This window comes from Chrysemys picta, chromosome 3 (assembly GCF_011386835.1).
Source record: "Chrysemys picta bellii isolate R12L10 chromosome 3, ASM1138683v2, whole genome shotgun sequence".
In the NCBI taxonomy this organism is placed as follows: domain Eukaryota; kingdom Metazoa; phylum Chordata; order Testudines; family Emydidae; genus Chrysemys; species Chrysemys picta.
In genome coordinates, this window is record NC_088793.1 from 37,732,425 (window position 1) to 37,752,640 (window position 20,216).

Sequence of the window (20,216 nt, forward strand, 5' to 3'; positions counted from 1 at the left end):
ATGAACCTTTCATTTTAATAAAGTTTCCCTTTATCCAATATACCACTAATCCCAGTCCTAATTATCCTTGACTCAATCTCTACTGAGTTACCCCTTTACTAGCCATTGGTGTATTCTGTCATTATTGGATCCTCTACAGTCTACTTCAGTATGACACCACTGCCACATGTCTTCTATCATTTGCTTTGGGGGCTATATTATAAACTCATCTTTCGTAATAGATGAAGACATCCTGGTGCCCCAGAACAGACAGAGAGACTGAGAAATGTGTTTAGCATTTCTAGTCTTACGTGGCTATATTGATTATGTTATGAAGAATCACAGCCAGTTCTCTCCTGCCACTCTGGCAATTAAATCATGTGTGTTCTAACCAGACAAACATGCTATGCTAAAATTACTAAAATCAGAACCAGTGGCTATGAAAAGTTAATACATTTCAATTTCAGTTGTTAAAAACAAAACAAAAATTTTAAAAAATCTTATTTTAATTCGCTTTCTCTTGCTCAGAAGTATCTTTGACACTCTTACAAACCCAAAGTTAAACAGCGATTTTTTTTAGCTAAATCAGGCTTTTGCAAGCAGTAAGGTCCACATTCTCTCTCAGAATACAGTACATCAAACTTTGTTTCTTAACCTGCACCTAACCCACACCAGTTGTCAGACATACTTCGAATGTTGCCACTCACATGTCCAGTATCTATCTTACATCCAGACTTTTTCCTCCTTACATGCTTCTAATCAGTAAAACCACAAAAGTCTCTCCTACCTTATGATTGCTGAGAAAATGGGGACTGCAGAGCACACTCTGCCTGCAGGGAAATTGCACAGATGACCCTCATGCTGCTGTTTACAGAAATCTGACAGTTTTTAATTTGAAAAGATGTTGTCTTTTGCTTTTGGACAGTTCAACAAATCAGACAGAACAGTTGCAAGTGTTATCTGTAAACAACTTCCTGTTTGAAATAGATCAGCTGTCCTGCAGCACAATAATTAGGAAAGAAGTGTGGGAAAACTGAAGAGGTCTATGATGTAAGCTGCTTATTTTGGGAATGTACTTTTTTGGGAATGCATTCTCACTGTCCCCTCCCCCTCACTAACAGAGAACCCCTTTGTAACCATTTAGATCCAACTAACCACATACACATTTGCACCAGAGCACAACTTTTCCTGCATTGCTTTAATTTCAGCAGCTGATATTCAAAAGATGGTGAGTCAAGGGTCCTACTAAAATTCCAATGTATGTAATTAATACATTCTTTGCCTACCCCAATTTCACCTATTTTTGCAACTGGCTACAGTATTTTTCACTTCTGGAGTAAAGCATGCCACTGTTTAAAGAGCAAAAGCTCCACACACTGCACAATAATGTAAATACTCAATTCTCCACATGGCTGGTCTCTTCCAAGCCTTTCTGTTTTCTTTACCCATATGGAACTACCCATTGACAAAGGGAAGTTCCATGCCTGTTGAGGGAGTAGAACATTCAGAAATTCTACAGTATAACTCCTGAATTGGTCTATTATGTTGTTGCTGTTCACTCTTAAACAGTTATCACACTTTAACCCTTCGGTATATAATGGCACTTCAGTGCCGAGAGAAGTAATTCATACATACTTTAAGCATCAGATTTGCCCCCCATGGTCCTAAAGGAACACCCAAAAAGTCACCTTGCCAATGGGAATCCTCAGGTGTTCTGAAGTCATTGTCGCTGGCTCTCCTACCCTCAGCACAGGCGGCACATCAGGGACGATCAGAGATAAGTCCATTGCATTCTGACTGATCTTGGCCATTGTTGGACAGATGATCAAGGAGGACATAAAAGGTGACTTAGACACCTTTGTCTCCCTTCCCACTACACCTGCACAAGCTTTGTCAAGCTCATGCTTTGCACAGCTCAGGATTAAGCCTCATGTGCATTTTTGTACAGTCAGTATCACTAACAAAGCCCTTAGGGAGCCATTTGGATGTGCAAAGGCAGATTCATTAAAAAAAACCTACTCCCCCCTTTTTGTCACCACAACCAACAACTGTGGCCCACATTATACGAACAATTAACTAGTCTCTAACAAAGGGCTCGTACATTTGTTGGTAACTTGCAATGTAAAGTTTCTTACAGAAAGATCAACTGCACAGCTAGAGTTAAAAGTCTGAACAGCTTTTTCCATTATAAATGTAGATCCTTGGGGTTTAATCTCTTGGCTATTTAATTTCCACATTAGGCTGGAACCTGGCAAACAACCCACTTTTTTTTATTATTATTCAATAATTGACTAGATGATGGTAAAATTATGTCAGTGCAAAAGCTCAAAGAGAGGGGACATACAAATGTAAATGTAGAAAGGCCACAATGTCAAATTAAGGGTCTAATCCTATTTACCTTTACTTACGTAAGAAGTGCCACTGACTTCAATGACAATAAAGAGGCAATTAGCATTACACAGAATTGGGTCCAAATAGCAATGCTCCCAATAGAATGCTAAGGAAACTGTTTGACATAGAGAATGCAGCAAAATGAATTCAGTTCAAGTCTTTGAAGATCGTGTTTGAAGAAGAAATGCAACATATATTTACATACATATTTAAATCTCTCTACATAAAGACAACTTTGAGAGACAAGAAGGGAAGTATAAAGAGAATCAAAAATCTTTGAAGAAAGTTAGCAGCAAAGGAGATATTAAACATTAAGGGATTTACAAGTAAATAAGAATATAGAAAGGTTGAATAAAAGAAGCAAAAAAATTTTTTTTAAAATCAAAGAGTGCTAAGGGGAAGACCAGGCACTGTAATGAGAATGCATTCCTGAGTGCTTTTTTCCCAAGAAAAGGGGGAAAAAAGAAAGAGAAACCATTAATGACTTTGGTTCATTTAAGGAGATAGAAATGGTTTCTCTAACGGAGAGGTAAGGGCAGATTTCCTAGCAGGAAACGAGAAGAAGAAAAAATAATCAAACAAAACCACTTGAAAGCTGGAAGGTGCTTTTCCCAAAAATCACCGGGAGTTCACCCTGCACATGGAATAAAGGATTGGCCCCTAAACCCACTTCTTAAAATAAATAAATAAATAAATAGAAAAGACTGAGGGTGATCTTAACCCAGTTGAAACGACTCCCACTGAAGTCAATGGAGTGCAGGATCACACCCTATGGAGAAAGTTCTGCCTAGGGAACAAAACCCATCAACCACTTTCAACTATTTAAAATAATAAATCAAACAGTTTTAACCACGCTGCCCCTGGTGAGAGCGTCACAAATACAATTCCAGTACTTCAGAGAGTAGTAACTGTTCCCTCTATTCTTCTGTGGGCACTCAGCACCACACAAAGGGGCAGGGAGGGAGGCAGCAGCTCTGTGATCCTGCCCTCCTGTGCAGCAGCTCGCTTGTGGTGCAGCCAGTGCAGAACCCCTGCCCTTTGGGCCATTCAGAAAAGGAATGTACCGTCTTGTGCTCACCCTGTGGCAGTGCAAATCTATGCTACTCTTCATTTGGGCCAGTATCTAAACACACTTTGGCCCTGCATGAAGCAGATAGGAAAGCACTGTAATAGATAAGAATGGCAATACAGGAAATAGATAATAGCAGGTAGAGCAGGGGTTCTCAAGCTGGGGGTCACGAGCTGTCAGCCTCCACCTGAAACCCCGCTTTGCCTCCAGCATTTATAATGGTGTTAAATATATAAAAAGTGTTTTTAATGTATAAGAGGGAGTCACACTCAGAGGTGTTCTATGTGAAAGGGGTCACCAGTAGAAAAGTTTGAGAACCACTGAGATAGAGGGCTATTCAGAGCCAAGAAAAATCTGGGGATAAATCTGGGACCCTACCCTCTGAGGATCTTAGAACATTTCATAAGCATTAATACACCTGTGAGATAAGTATTATCATCCCCATTTTACGATGGGAAACAAACAAAGCTGATCTTACATTAGTATTCCCACCATTGCTACCAACACGGATCTACAAACATGGAAAATATCAGAAGGAAAAGGTTAATATAACAACCACTGAATTTTAAGGCCAGATTTATAAAGGTATTGAGATGCCTACAGTTGCAGATTGAATATCCACCTATCTTCAATTTTAGGCACCTCAATACCTTTATAAATCTTGCCCTCACGGTATGTCAGCACAGCAAATTCCCAGCATGATTATACAGACACGATAGCTCAAGCAGATCTCACTAAAAATAGCAGTGTGGCCACAGGGGCAGCTCAGCCCAGTCACCCAAGTGCGATCCCATGTGACCCCAAGTGCATATTGAGATGGCTAGTCCAAGCCACCACCAGCACATTGCTATTTTTAGCGCACTAGCTCTAGCAGAGCTAATATGTGTCTGTCTACCCATGATGGGAAGCACCTGCACAACTGCTGTGCAGACATACCCAGTCTCTCCCTTGCTGCTCTGGAGACAAATCAAATCTGAGTCAGAGACACAGAGGGACGTGCTTCCTCCTGAAGAGCTTGCCAGTGCAATACTGTCCACAGTTGAGAGCGCTTGCTGGCTAAACAGTAAATTTATCATTTAATTGTGACTATAGCAACTTGTTGCAAAGCCCATAAAAGAGAGAAACTTGATTGCAGTAATTAATGGGGCAGTGTGGATCTGTGCATTTGCGTGCTGTGAGGAAAGAAATCTTCCAGTAAGAAACTTTCCTCTTCTAGGGCACAAGAGAGTCCACAAACCCAAACAATGGCTAGAGGAAGCAGTTAGGCTCAACTTTGTGTAGGGAACAGCTTACCAGGAGACATTGAGTGTCAATTCTTCCCCTGCTCCCCCCCTCTTACTCTGGGACAGTGTAATGTAAGTTACTGCAGCACTTTTCAGGGTGCTACTTATTCCTCTGTCCAATTCTAGTAATCAGTGCAAGAGGGACAAGGGGAGACATGCCAAAGCTACAGCTCTACCCACTTCCTCAGCATGAGAACCACTTCCATGGATCCTGTTTACCCAACTTGTGGCCAAAGGTGCAATTGAGGCAGTGTGGCCAGGAAGGGGGCAGAGTCCTTACCTACTCAGCCATGTTACAGCTAATGACAATCTAGTCTACTGGGATTTCATTAGAGTGGGATTGTGCCAGTTTTTAAACCTAATATAAATTATTTGTAAACCATTTATAAAATTCTAATTCAGCTCCAAGGTTCTGCAAGCTTTCTAAAATGAAGAGGATGTAGTTAGGGCACTAGCATAGGATTTAGTAAGAGCAAGGTCTCCCATGTATCCTTGGGCAAGTCACTTAAAGCACAAGGGATAATAGCACTTCCCTATCTCACAGGGGAACAGGGTGGGAATAAAGAGTTTATAAATTGTGAGATGCTCAGACATTACAGTACTAGTGGGCAACTAGAATGCTGAGAGTGAGGCCTGCACATCTGAACTGCAATACATAGATGTACTAATCTTTGAACATGTTGCTCTGTCAGAAGTTTTCTGTAAGAGACAAGGTCTCCCCACACACACACACACTCGACCCACTCCACCTTAACGAGTAGGCAAGCTACCAGCTGATGAGACTGCAAAGGGTTACTGACTCAAAACCAGCAATTTTGATCACAGAGGAGGAGAACCCCATTACTAGCCTGCCTGTGAACACGCTGCCTTCCCAAATATCAACCTCAATTGTCAGGCAAGTGTCTGCCCACACTCTATCACAGTGGGCAAGCTATGTCTAAGATTTCCAAAGGGGTCCACACCTCCATTTAGGGCCTGCCCACAAAAAAAAAAAGGTTGCAAACCACTGCTCTAAAGATGTTTTAAGAAGAGAGGTGCTACTCTTGATCCTTGTAGCAAGACTGTCCAACAGATGGCTCAGAAACCAAATTCAACCTGCTTGTATTTGTGGCCTTTGGGACATTTGTTTTTATTAATAATGGATGCTACATTCTGAAGTTTCTAGGCTGCTAAAAGCCTTCCAAATATGAACTAATGCAGTGATGCTGTTGTGAGTCTACAGGCAGCTTCAGACAATGTTAGGGCTCCTGTCTTCTATTAACTTAATTGGAGCATAAAATTTGAAATCCAAAACACTTCATTAGACATCACTAATAGTCTTAGTGAATGAAATGAAAAAGGGATTGGATTAAAACCAAGGAGATAAGAATTTTAAGTTACTGCAGGGAAGAACAGGAGACAGACATGAAAGAGGGAAGTAGTGATGGTGGGTATATTTTCCTCAATTGACACTGTATTAACTGGCACTTATTCAAGCCAATTCCACCCTTGATTCCTGTACATTTCCCTCATATAATCAGTGAGCATCATGCGCTTAGATGGTAGCATATAGTCAAATTTATACCCCATAAACTACCACCACAATTAGAAGTAGAGTTTGGCCCTCTCCACTGAAGGTAAGATAGTGCCCTATACACTCCAGGCACCAGGGGGTGGGGGGGATGATGAAAGGGGAAAAAACACTAACACCCACAAAAATGCTGAGGAGTTCCCTTGCTGCTGCAGAATTGTTCCATTCCTTCAGCAGTATTGATAACAGTGAGCAGCTGGTGCCTCTTAATAGAATACAAGGCTGCTTCTGTCCTACTAAGAGAGGGCATGCTGGGTGAACCCAAGCTGCAAGCAACAAAGTCCTTCTCCTGCACAGCTTCAGGAAAGGAACAGATTGCTAAGACAGTGGAAAATGGGAGCAAGGGGAAAAAAAGGTGGCAGTAAAATCAAACTGTAGAATGGCCAAGGAAAGGATCCACTTGGAGCCACTCAATAGCTAGGAAAAGATGTTTGCTAGTAAGCTTTCCCCATGGGCCCTGTTTTTTAAACACCAAAGCTCTTAAGATAGATTAGAAGACAGGGAGGTAAATGTTAATTCTTCCTTCTAATTGAATGCCGATTGCAACAACAGGAAGGACACTTGCAAAAGTAGAAATCAGATATTGCTCTGGGCAAATGTGATGCCTTACTCCACATTCAGTGGAGATGACAGTCAACTGTTTAAAGTAGCATGGATATTTAGTAAGGCTGTCTATTAACTACACTTAACTCATGTGATTAACTGAAAAAAAATAATTGATTAAAACTGATTAATAGCACTGTTAAGCAATAGAATACCAAGTGAAATTTATTAAATATTTTTGGATGTCTTTCTACATTTTCAAATATATTGATTTCACTTACAACAGAATACAAAGTGTACAGTGCTCACTATATTTATTATTTGCATTCTAAAAACAAAATTAGTATTTTTCAATTCACCTCATGCAAGTACTGCAGTGCAATCTCTGTATTGTGAAAGTGCAACTTACAAATGTAGGGTTTTTTTGTTGCAAAACTGCACTCAAAAAAAACAAAACAATGTAAAACTTTAGAGCCTTTAAGTCCACTCAGTTCTACTTCTTGTTGAGCCATTCATGAAGACGAACAAGTTTGGTTACATTTACTGGAGATAATGCGCCTGCTTATTATTTATATCACCTGAAAAGTGAGAACAGGCATTTGCACTTTTGTAGTCGGCATTGCAAGGTATTTACATGCCAGATATGCTAAACATTCATATAACCCTTCATGCTTCAGCCACCACTCCAGAGGCCATGCTCATGACACTCGTTAAAAAATAGCAAGTTAATTAAATGTGTGACTGAACTCCTTGGGGGGAGAACTGTATGTCTCCTGCTGTTTTACCCACATTCTGCCATGTATTTCATGTTATAGCAGTTTTGGATGATGACCCAGCACGCTGTTAGTTTTAAAAACACTTTCACTGCAGATTTGACCAAACGCAGAGTAGGTACCAATGTGAGATTTCTAAAGATAGCTACGGCACTCGACCCAAGGTTTCAGAAGTGCCTTCCAAAATCAGAGAGGGACTAGGTGGAGCATGCTTTCAGGAGTCTTAAAAGAGCAACAATCTGATGCGGAAACTACAGAACCCTAACCACCAAAAAAGAAAGTCAACCTTCTGTTGGTGGCATCTGACTCAAGATGATGAAAATGAACATGCGTTGGTCCACACTGCTTTGGATCATTATCGAGCAGAACCCGTCATCAGCATGGATGCATGTCCTCTGGAATGGTGGTTGAAGCATGAAGGGACATATGAATCTTTAGGGTATTTGGCACGTAAATATCTTGTGACGCGGACTACAACAGTCCCATGTGAACCAATGCCTGTTCTCACTTTCAGGTGACATTGTAAAGACGCGGGCAGTATTATCTCCTGCAAATGTAAACAAACTTGTTTGTCTGAGCAACTGGTAGAACAAGAAGTAGGACTGAGCGGACCTGTAGGCTCTACAGTTTTACATTGTGTAAAAAAAACCACACACACACCTACATCTGTAAATTCAACTTTCATAATAAAGAGATTGCACTACAGTACTTGCAACTGAAAAATATTCTTGTTTTTTACAGTGCAAATATTTGTAAATAAATATAAACTAAGCACTGTACACTCTATTTGGTGTTGTAACTGAAATCAATGTATTTTAAAATGTAGAAAACATCCAAAAATATTTAAATAAATGGTATTCTATTATTGTATAATCACACAATTAAGCGATTAAAAAAATTAATCGTGATTGACAGCCCTAATATTTAGTGAAGTCTTGCTTAGCTAGGAACTCAGATTCCCAGTGACTTCAACTGTCAGTCCCCACCCCACAGGAAGACAGTTATTGTTTACATACTGGGAGTGTCACCCTATGCCTTAGACTTGCTTGTACACTTTTAAAAGTCACCCATTTCAGAGGTGGCCCATCTGTCTTTCAGAAGTATTAGCAATGCCTCAAGCTGTTGAGGTAAACAATGTAGGCTTCCCCACACCACTTCAAACAAATCCCACTGACCAACCTCCCAGGGTCTAGCACAACCCTCCAGCTGTGAAGCAACTAGAAACCCATATTTATCTATTTTGATGTCCTACAGACTTGCAAGAGTAGATCTAGAACCTGTGGACTGACAAAACCTGCATTGTAGTTCGATGTTCTCCCATTAGTAGTAGTTTTGCAATTTACAGCAAAGCAAGACAGCTTAATCTGCAGGGAAGAACACTGCTTAAATTTCATCCCTGTGACCTTTGAAATAGGTGTTTAAGAATTGTGTTCCATAAGCACGTGGAGTTTTGTCTGCCTCCGCCCCATACAAGGTTGTCATATCTAAAGTCAAGTATTTATTATGTAGGTTAATGTTCCCACCAACCTCAGGAATTGTAGGTTTCCGTTCTACCTGAGTTTCTTAAATAAATGCAAAAAACTCATGAGTTTAAAGGTTTCGTGCACAACCTTGCCAGACCAATTCATCCTCAGAAAAGGGATTATTATTTAGGCCTGTTTAGTTTACTTCCCTACCAAGGCTTTCTGTGTGATTTAGGATATGGACATGTCCCCTAGAAACTGAAGTCTCTTACCTAGTTACCATTAGGTACTTGTGACATGAGTTCTTACCTACTTTAATAGATGCAACTCAGTTAAACTAGAAAGTTCCATAGCCAAGCTATTACCAGTCACCTATGTCAGCTACTTCCTCCTTCTGTAGTGTGCTTTTATAAAAGTGTTTAGTTTAATGAAATTGCTTAAAATATGAACAATTAAACTGTTTATTCAGTCATTCTTTTACTTTACAGCTGGAATTCTGGGAACTCAAAAATAACATCTTTGCCAGTGAGCTTCTTGTAGACACCAGAAAATGTTTCCACCTGGAAAGAAAGTCAAGTTTAACAGCATTAGTTTACTTTCAATAGGTTTTATAAAAGCTGCATGTTCTGCTGTACAGTTCAAATAGTAGATAATGTTTTCACATACTATAGTATGTTTCAAGTTGCAACCTGCATAGTTTCTCCTCAGTAATTGTCTAGAGACGGAGAAGTTATAAAAATATATAGGATGCTGTCCTCATCAGCTCTAGAACCAGAGACAGGCTTGCTCTTCAACACTGTGGAAGGGGATTGTATATCACTGCACTTAGGGCTATGCTCCCATATACCACTTGGACAGAGCCACAAGTAACCTCAATGGATGACCATATTGGTGAAGATGACAAATGCATTCAGGAACTAATTTAGTCTAGCATTCAAAATTGATGTTATTACAAGTTTGATTTGGATAGTTTAAGTTACTGCTAAGAAATCCTATATCAACAGGAAAGGACAGGCTTCCCACTCATTTTAAACACGTTTTCTTTAAGTTATGTACCAGCACTAACCAAGCCACATTTCCTGAAAAATTAGACTAAGTGAAATTTTATTAAGATGTTAAAAAAAAAAAATTAGTGAACAGAGTTTGAGCGCAGAAGTTTCTGATTATCAGGGAATAACATACAGATTATCGAGGGTGCAAAGTTTGGTTTAAGATAAGGTGGTATGAGGAAAATTCTTCCATACAGAGATTACTTCCCAGAATTCTTTATGTGGGAGATGATAATGTTCTGCAGAACATTAAGACTCAACCCATTAATCAATCATATAGATTTGCCAGCAGAACAGACTCAGACTTTCAGAGCTGTTCAATCCACAAGGCAGCTGAAAATGAGCCACACAGATATGTTGCCTCCCCACCCCATGATGTGCCTTGGCTTTGAAGATCAAGTGTTTTATTCTAAATAAAAAGCCCATCTCCTATCACTCATACTAAGAGGGAGCAAGTAGGAAAAAGGTCACCACAAATCAGCTAACCAAAAAGCAGAGTGTAAAGCAGTCAAGTGCAGTCAAACTAAAGTTTGATTTTAAACCTTCTATTAGCGTCTCCTTAGTCCAAAATGTAATTAAAAAATCAGGGCATAGTTCTCACACCCTTGCCACTGCAGCAGTTTTGAGTTTTACACTCAGCTATGACTCATCACAACCCTTGTGTTACAGAGAAGAGTATAAAGTTTGTTCCTTACCTTGTGTTCAACATTATTCTGTTGTGCTTTGTCCAAATGGACCTTTATGAGTCTGCTGCCGTCTAGTTTCACGCGGATTCTCTTGCCCACAATTTCACTAGGGAAGACCAGATCTTCGAGAATGGCATCATGCACTGCAGTAAGTGTACGGCTGAAATGCAGTATTTTAAATTAATTAAACCAGTGATTCTCAAACTTTTGCACTGGTGACCCTTTTCACACAGCAAGCCCCCGAGTGCAATCCCCCCTTATAAATTAAAAACACTTTAATATTGAACACCATTATAAATGCTGGATGCAGAGCAGGGTTGGGGTGGAGGCTGACAGCTTGTGATACCCCCCCCCCCCCATGTAATAACCTCGCAAGCCCCTGAGGGGTTCCGACCCCAAGTTTGAGAACTCCTGATTTAAACCTTCAAGGGGTTGGCAAGTTTAGTCTGACAACTATAAAATATACTTCCCCTATAATCTACCAAAGAGATTATACCACAATTCCTGGGATAAAGGAATGTATGGGCTAGTAAATAAACTGTTAAAATGAATTCCGTACTACACCATATCAACAAGTTGAATTGTGGCATGGTCACAACTCATCTCAGAAGCTATTCCAGGAGCCAGGGACATGGCAGTACAAAATATAACTCAGCAGTTTGTAGTGAAAGTGATATTTGAGACTGCACTATTTCTATCGATGCTTCACTATTCAGTGTAAGCAAGTTGTATTTATACAAGTTTAAGTTTATATACAGTGCCACCTGTAAGTGTGACCAATACTTCCTCAAATGAAGAATTTAAGGGATACTACTTTTAAGAGTGTATTTACTGCATTAAGTTAGAATGTGTGAAGCGGTCATTTTAGCAAAAATATTGGGTTTTTCCCCTCCAATGCCCCACTTCTTGCAGTGTGCGAGATGATTCTGTAATGGACCACAGACAGATATCTAGCAGGTTCTGTAGAACAGCGTCTGCAGTTTCAAGGGAACTATAATGCAAGTTTCCCTCTATACAGCCCTATTGGTGCAGTGTCTGAGAGTTTTCTACATCTTCGATCACAAATTCCTTTTAAGTGCCCTATGAAGTTCTTTGAATACCTATTTACATATGTTCCAAAATCAGTGTATAAAATATTATCCTTGAGATTAAAATTGAAGTGAAACTGATTGTATCCCAGAATGAAACCAACACCAAGTGCAAATTACTCAGTGAACGTAGACAGTCCACAATTTCAGTCAGACCAACTGGCTAGAGAAAATGTTTAACAGAAGCAAACTGTTAGATTTGAACAGAGTGCCAATGACACTATTTTTGAGTGATGACTTTTTCTCTACCCCAAGTCAGAATTAAAAAAAAAGTTTCCCTCCTGGATCACAGCTTCCCATGCAAGCCCAGCCTCCTTCCCCACGCACTCAGGTAGCAACAACAACACACCTACAAAAGTGAATATATCCAAAAATTGCACAAACAACAATCAAATCTCTTGGGGCAAAACATAAGGGTATGATGTATCTACATCCCTCGTCACGCACACTGTGATCACCATTCAAATTTTACCTTGCCTAATTATCGCTAGCACGCAGTGTTCTCTAATTTTTAACATCCATGTGCAGAATGAATGGTTATGTGCACCAATATGGAGGTGAGGCCAAAGGGTTCAGAGTGTGGGAGGGGGCTCAGGGCTGGGGAATGGGGAGTGAGGGCTCTGGAGGGGGCTCAGGACTGGGACAGAGGGTTTGGGTTTCGGGTGGGGGTGAGGGCTCCAGCTGGGGGTACGGGCTCTGGGGTGGGGCCAGGGATGAGAGGTTTGGGGAGCAGGCTGCCCCAGGGGAGGGCACTCCCCCAAGCCCTCTCTCATGGCAGCAGCCCGGGGCAAAGGCGCCTCTTCCCACTTGCGTGGCCCTTGATAGCCTGCTGCACAGGTTAGAGGGAATTTAGCTAGCATGTAATTCCTGGACTGAATTCTCTGCAGTACAGATGAAGAGTTAATGTCCATTCCCTGGATGTTCATCTGTTCCAAGGCTAGCATTACAACAGATGAACAAGTTATTGGGTGGGGAACCCAATCCAACCCACTTAAGTTACTCAGTTTACATACACTGTTTTCCAAGATGCCCACAATGAGGCAATCTTAAAACCGTGGCTGGGCAGACCAAAAAACAGAAGTTAGTTATTTGTAATTTGCTTTTGGCAAATATTTTGCTAGCAACTACCGGAAAAAGAAGAGTGCTGGATGTAGATGGAAAGATTTGGAAAATGTGTACAACATATTCGGAATGCACTGTCAGTTTCCACGTAAGGCCAGAAACCAGGCAAATCAAGTATTTAAAAAGAAATACACCAAAAATCTCAGAATTGACAACTAAGCCAATGTGGTAGAACATAGAAATATGGGATGATAACGGGCACTATTCGTACCTTAACCTTACATGCCAAAAGGAAGAATCTTTGCAGATCCAATGTCCCAGCGTATTTGTTTTGTGATCTTTCTCAGATCCTTTACATATGATCAAAATGGCAGTCAGGCAAGTCATATAAAAGAGAAATGGCACACATTTCAGCAGCGTAAGATTTACTTACCTCCTGGGACGCTTTTGTTTGTTTTTTGTACGGCTTTTCCTTGTTGGTTTGGGCAAAATCCTTCTCTGTGAAGGAAAGGGATACCAAGCCTCATGAAACATTTAGTCAAGATCCTCAGAATCAGAGATGTTCAGATTTGAAGTCATAAATATGACTTTCTTTCAAGGGTTACCATTCTCTTGCAGAAATCCCACAACTGTTTCCACACAGCATCAAGGAATGCTCAAGAAATACCCAAAAGCACATTCCAATTATAGAAGTTGAGCTTTATCAAAGTCAGTTTCTGAGGTTTCAGCAATGCACTACAAACTTAAATTCTCATGCCCAGTATGTTCAGTGGGAAGAAGGAGAGGTTTGGGGAGAATAGTTTGTATTTAACAAAGCTAGTAGCCAAGATAATCTGTTCACTCACATGGGGGAGGGGGGCGCGGCGGATGGAGGGGGAAGGGAGAGAGAACCTTTTCTAGAAATAGTTGCTAAAAAACACTGCAGAGAGTTTTGCACATTGTGATTTCCCACTAGATTATTCTGGAGATTGTTATTCATCTGCTTCTGGTGTCAGATCTTTGGACACCTATTCTATGTCTATATGAGGAAGTTGTAGAAGTTTGACTAAAGGGATATTTACACCGCTTTTGTTAAACTTGTGCAGACTGTCCATGTGGACACGTATGTTACTTTGGTTTAGCTAATAGTTGTAATGGATTTTCATTTACCTTAAATGGATTCTTAAGTTAGACTGTCCACACAGAAGTCTACACCAGTTAAAAAAAATATATATATCCCTTTAGTTAAGCCAGTGCAACTCCTCATAGGGAGCCTTATCTTATGTTGTGAGAATTTTCATTGTTTAACTAGGAAGGTAGGAGTTCTAGGGCTCATCTTCACTATGGGGAGATCACTGCTGCTGTAATCAATTCAGCAGGGATTGATTTAGTGGGTCTAGTGAAGGAAGACCCGCTAAATCGACAGCAGAGCACTCTCTGGTCGAGCCCAGTACTCCAGCTCTCCAAGAAGAGTAAGGGAAGTTGACCGGAGAGTGTCTCCCATCGATGCAAGGCAGTGAAGACAATGGGGTAAGTCGACCTAAGCTACGTCGCTGGAGTAGCATGTTCACGTCACTGGAGTAACATAACTTAGGTTGACTTACCCCCATAGTGAAGACAAGCCCTCTGAACCTTGGCAGTATCCAGAACTCTCATGCTTGCTATCGCCAAGCCACTACCACTGAAGACAAATGTTCTAAAGTACTCCACAAACAGTGGTATGATTTGTTATATTCCTTTAAAACATGTCACCCTTTTTATACCATTAAAGATTTCAATAATTAACAGTGTTATACATTTGTTATTGTGTTATGCTATAGCTCACACACAGCTTTGTCTTATGAGCATGAAAGCCTAAAGTTTAAAGTGGAGGATTAGCAGAGGCATTTTATTGTGCAGAATATACCCAGTCACACAAATTCAATTCAGGTATTTTGATCCTTTTAAACCACAATACAAAAAATGGATTTCTTCCCTTCACAGATGAAGGGTAGCCTTCATAACTATTAAGAAAACCACATGCATCCATTTAAAGTTATCCTCATGGTAATAAGAACTCCAGGAGCTTGCTCTCTTCCTAAAGCTAGCTTCCCATACATCTAGTCCCATCTCAAAAAGCTTTTCTTGGCTTAAATTTGGGGGTGGGTTTTTAAGATTAAAGGAAGTCAGCTCTCACTAGCATCGCCCCATCTGAAATTATTGTATTCCAGCCAGAGAAAGATTTAGGTTCTTCCTTTTCACTTTAAAGACAGCAAATAAAACTCCCCCTCTCCCTGCCACTTGTATTAAAGCTTACTTTTATTCTACTTTCATGTAGAGTCTGCAAAAATACCATGCTTACATTTTTCCTGCTTAAGTTTTATTACTTCTACGACTCTACTCCAGCTAGATGTTATTTCTCCTTTTCAGAGTATTGTTCAACCATCCTATACAGTTTCTCTACTGCTTAAAGTAAACTTATGCAAGCTGTTGGGACTTATGTGCAGCCACAGACTGACAGTGTCTAGGAAAGGTATTTGATCTACAGCTAGAAAAAACAACAACACACATTTGATACGTTTACCTCCCCAGCCCCAACAGGTTCAGAGCATCAATATGCCACATACAGAGTGATAAACCACAAAATAATCAACTATTTACCTGAGCAATGAACACCACATGCTTGCCGCTGAATTTTTTCTCCAGCTCACGAACTAGTCGGACCTGGATCTTCTGGAAAGATTTCAGCTGAGGAACTGGTACAAAGATTATGATTGCTTTTCTACCACCCCCTACTTCAATTTCCTAAGACAGAAGACAAAAATATACACTTAAGATGAAATCCATTAAAAATAATAATAATGGCGGTTTTCTCATGCAAGCTTTGCTGCTATGTATTTTGTTGCTATTGTGAATTGCTGCATAAAACGAACAACCTTTTAACCCATTAGGCTAGTATCCCTACATGTCATGGGACTATCGCTAATTACAATTCAAATTCACCTACCCTTTCAAACAAAAAAATCTCACACAAGTAGACATCAATATGTAGACTGAATTGGTCTCCAGTGCAACAGAATTGCATGGGGCTGGTACTGAGATCAAGTTTCAAATAAAAGTAATGTAACCTCCAGCGTACATGAAGGGTAAAATTCAACACAAACAGGTTGATTGCCTAAACACCCTCCATTAACTATCTTCCACACAACATCTTCATACAAATATTAAAAGGTAGCTCAGTCAGTCACATCTACTGATTTGCCAAGATCCGCACTGCTATTTCAATAGTACTTTGTCTCCCCCAATACTTTTATAAACATGGTAACATGATTGTGTCCTGAATGGTTTATCTCCCCAGTATGCGATCAAGTTGATGCTTCCCTCACCAGCCTTACTGCTGGACACAAGCTTATCCTCCAACATCATGGAATGGGACTCTAGGTCATTACTCCTTAGAGCAGGGGTGGGGAACCTGTGGGCCGGATTGAGCCCACTGCCTAATTTCATCCGGCCTACAGCAAATCTCTGTGCCACAAGCCCCAAGCCTCAGCAACACCCTCCACCACCCCTTCACCCCCCGTGGGGCTAGAGCCGCAAGCACTGGCTCAGCCTGCTTCGGAGGGGCTTGGGGAGGGGGAGGGGGGGAAAGAGACTCGTTGGCTCGGTGCAGCTCCTGGAAGTGACTGGTATGTCCCTGCAGCCCCTAGGCACAGGTGCATTCAGGGAAGCTCTGCACACTGCCCCTGTCCTGAGCTCCACCTCCACAGCTCCCATTGGCTAGGAACTGCAGCCAATGGGAGCTGCAGGCATGGGAAGCGCCACTGCATAGAGCTGCCTGGCTGTGTCTCAGCCTAGGACATGCCGGCAGCTTTCGGGAACGCGGAGCCAGGGAGCCTGCCTTAGCCCCCAACCGGGAGCCTCCTGAGGTAGGTAAGTGCTGCCTGGCCTGAGCCTGCACCCCAGCATTCCTGCCAAAGCCCTCAGCCTCCTCCCAGAGCCTGCACCCTGTATTTCCTCCCACACACACCCCAACCCCCTGCTCCAGTCCTGAGCCCACTCCTGCACTCCAAACCCCTTGGCCCCAGCCTGGAGCCCCCTCCTGCACCACAAATCCCTCATCCCCACCCCAGAGCCCACACCCCCTTCCACCCTGAACCCCTCATTTCTGGCCCCACCCTGGAGCCTAAGCCCCAAGTCTATTCCCTCCCCCCCCCCACTCCCCTCACTGTCTGGCCCGCATTATTTTTTTTCTGTGGGTAAATGGCCCCTAATAGAAAAAAGGTTCCCCACCTCTGTCTTAGAGTTATGCTCCCAAAAGCTACTTGGGTAGAGCCCTAGGAGACCCACCTCACTGGATGCCCATGTTGCATTTACTAAAATGCATTGTGTCCTCACGGTTTCAAAATCTGTTCAACAACAGACCCTTTTATCTCATTAGGAACAGCCCTCTTGGCACAAGTACTGAACTTCTCAAGAGCAAGCTTCTTGAGACAGATTCAGACCCCATTAGAAGTCAGTGTGCACACCCCAGCCTCTTGCCTAAAGTCCACAATTCAGTTTGCAACTTCAGATTTGTTTACTGAATTCCAGTCAATACCTGTATAGACCCCAACAAATCTGCACAGGTACCATTAGGGAGACAAGAATCTGCATAAGCTTTATTACTGCTTACGTATGAAGATCACCTTTGAATCTCAGGTTTGCTGTGCAGTGCTGGTAAAAGAATTTGTAATTTGAATAAATTTTGTTCTGAAGTTTTTTTTTTTTTTTTTAAAATACCGGCCTCATGCCATTGTTACAATCACATCCTAGACTAAAACTAAACTTTGAAGAGCTGACACTTACTCTGACTATGAGAGACTGGTATCTTGATCTACTCCCGTTTTATATAGTCCAAGTTGGTGGTTTATTTTTTTATAATGACATGAATATTATATGACATATGTTAGACACCCCAGAGCTGTTCTATAAAACGAGGACAATTCTAGTCTGCATTTCATTGATGAAGATTCTGAAATTGCAACTTCAGTGTTAGTAAAGCAAGCAAGAAGCCATTTGGATTTTCAGATCCAGTCCTGCAAACTTAGAAATGGGTTTTATACTTATTAAATTTGGTCAGTTTATCTGGAGTCAGAATTGTGGAAGCTCTAATGACATTTTTTAGAGTCACTTTTCAGACTAGAACTGTATTTTAAACAAAAAGCTACAGCAGTCAGCTCCAGTAAACAGGGTTACAAAGCTTGAAGTCTGCCTCCTCCCATTAAGTCACAACAGTATTCAGCAAGACAATCCCATGAAATCTTGCATTAATCTTCAGTTCAAACTTTTTGACCACTCGTCACATGGCACATTTAAAAAAAAAAAAAAAAACTTGCACCCCATCCAAAAAAAGGTGACTGACTTTGTTGCCAACTGACAATTCAGTATGTTGGGATCTATCTGAAATGGATATTAAACCTACCTTAGCTGCTGTGATGTTCAACTCTCTCAGCTGAGCTTTTAAGTCAGAATTCATCTCCAACTCCAGGAGAGCCTACAGAGAACAATTAGCGAGAACAATATTGATTACTGACAATTTTAAGTTGCCTTTTCTCTTACAACATTTTACTTTCTGGTGCATTTGTGTACATGCACTAGTTTGCTAAACACTTAGCAATCATCTGCTATAAACGGTCTGTATATATTTGTTTCCAGACAAAAAAAAACTGATCCATGGGGTCACGAACGAACACCCTAACCCTCACCACCCAAAATGGATACATCATTCACTGCATGATTGGCTAGTTCTTACACTTCCCTCTGAAGCATAAGGAATCTGTTATATGAATATGAAGCAAAAAATCTGCAATTCCTATATTCCTTAGGAAACTGAGACTTATTCGGGAAGTTCAACTTCAGTTTTGAATCGAAAGGTCAGTTTTGAATTAAGCTACGACTATACCTGTGCTTCTACTAGTTTTTTTTTAGTTCAAGTTATTAGGTGACAGTGGAGGCAAACCGACATACCTGGGATATACCAGACTCGAATTCATCTGGCTTCTCACCATTGGGCTTCACAATCTTCGCGCTAGAACTGAACATGGCCTTTCTACAACCCAAAGAACAGAAACATCTCAATTGTCAGCAGACACATGACTACTAGCCACAATGCAGAGCCAAGGGCTTTCTGTTAGTTGGACACGGCAGAGATTTAGGCCCTTCATCCCTGTGTCAGATCTGAGAGAAGAGGTGAGAAGCTTCACAAGCCGCGTACAGTTCAAAGCGGTCACATGGGGGAAAAGCGAGCAGTGGAGTCACACAGGTCAGATTTCTCTGGGAACAGGCTCCTGACAGAAGCAGCCTCTCCTCAGGTCCGCACCAGGGCCAGCAGCGTCCTGGCCACGCCGCGCTGCAGGGGCCACCGCCTCTTCGAGGGGGACGGGTCGGGGGGCTGCTCCCTTCCCCCGCTGCCCGAGCCCGGCAGAAGCCCACACGCTGAGCCCATAATTTAGTGGAGCCGTACAGACCCCGGGCCTGGACGGAGGCCCCCGGCTCAGAAGCCCCACAGCCGCGGCCCCCCACTCGAGCCCGGACGGAGGCCCTAGCTCTGCCCGGAGGAGACAGGCTCCGCGGGGCCGGGTACCCCCGGCTCCAGGCGGGGTGTGTCGGGTCCCCGGGCGGCCATCGGGCCGCGGGAGGCCGCTAATCGGACGCATCCCCAACCGACTCCTCCGGCCGGAGGGGCTGGTGCCCGCTCGGCGCGGTATTGCGAGGACAGCGGGTAAAACGCGATGCTGCGGCGGCGGCCTCAAGCACCTACCTCTCTCAGCGCCGGCCTAGGAAGAGGGAGAGCTCTCGCGAGAACTGCTCAAGTCCCGGCCCGGGAAGGACTCGCCCCGCCCACACAGACCTGAAGCCAAACGCGGAAGAGGGGCAGTCCAACCTATAGCATCCAGAGCCACTTCCGCCAGAGTGAAGCCGAACAGGGGAATTCAGCTATTGGCATGGGCGCGGATTAGTGTTGTCATAGCCGGCTGAGGAGACCGTGGCTCCAGGATGAAGCTATGGAACAGAGGCTGCAGGAGGGCGCATGCGCAGTCGCCATGCCATGGAACGATGTTGGCGCAGGGCGCGTGTGTGCAGTTCAGAATAGCACCTCTCACTGTTACCAAGTTAAGGGGTGTGGAAGATGGGGAGAAGGCTCCTCTTTTCTGTATGCAGGTGGCCATGTGGGGCTGCCAGGGCCCTGCCACGCTTGTGCTATGTTCTTTTTCTGGCCCTTCAGCAGATTTAAGTGTCTTCTATAATTTTATGTTAATTCAA

At 42.3% G+C, this 20,216-nt stretch overlaps 2 protein-coding genes and 1 non-coding gene across 8 annotated transcripts in view; all 3 read right to left on the reverse strand.

Moving 5' to 3' along the window:
• Positions 1–9,366, reverse strand: part of COLEC11 (collectin subfamily member 11) — a 50,366-nt gene extending 41,000 nt beyond the window's left edge. For 4 of the 6 annotated variants that reach the window (XM_042848744.2, XM_042848743.2, XM_065587726.1 and 1 more), the window contains exon 1: positions 767–9,366. The gene's annotated coding sequence lies outside the window, so the exon portion shown is untranslated. Of the gene's footprint in view, positions 1–667 lie in introns of all 6 variants that reach the window. The other 2 variants (XM_065587724.1, XM_065587723.1) reach the window with 2 other exon arrangements.
• Positions 9,367–9,514: 148 nt separating this feature from the next.
• Positions 9,515–19,789, reverse strand: RPS7 (ribosomal protein S7). The gene is made up of 7 exons (XM_005289644.4): positions 19,714–19,789; positions 18,921–19,002; positions 18,376–18,447; positions 15,576–15,719; positions 13,390–13,454; positions 10,816–10,966; positions 9,515–9,631 (listed from the first exon to the last, which is right to left on the reverse strand). Exons 2-7 carry the CDS (start codon positions 18,993–18,995, stop codon positions 9,554–9,556), a joined length of 585 nt encoding a protein of 194 aa, XP_005289701.1. The 5' UTR covers positions 18,996–19,002; positions 19,714–19,789; the 3' UTR covers positions 9,515–9,553.
• LOC112058965 (small nucleolar RNA SNORA73 family) lies at positions 9,752–9,963 on the reverse strand. The gene has a single exon (XR_002888143.1). It is a non-coding gene; the product is annotated as a small nucleolar RNA SNORA73 family (small nucleolar RNA).
• Positions 19,790–20,216: the final 427 nt, after the last annotated feature.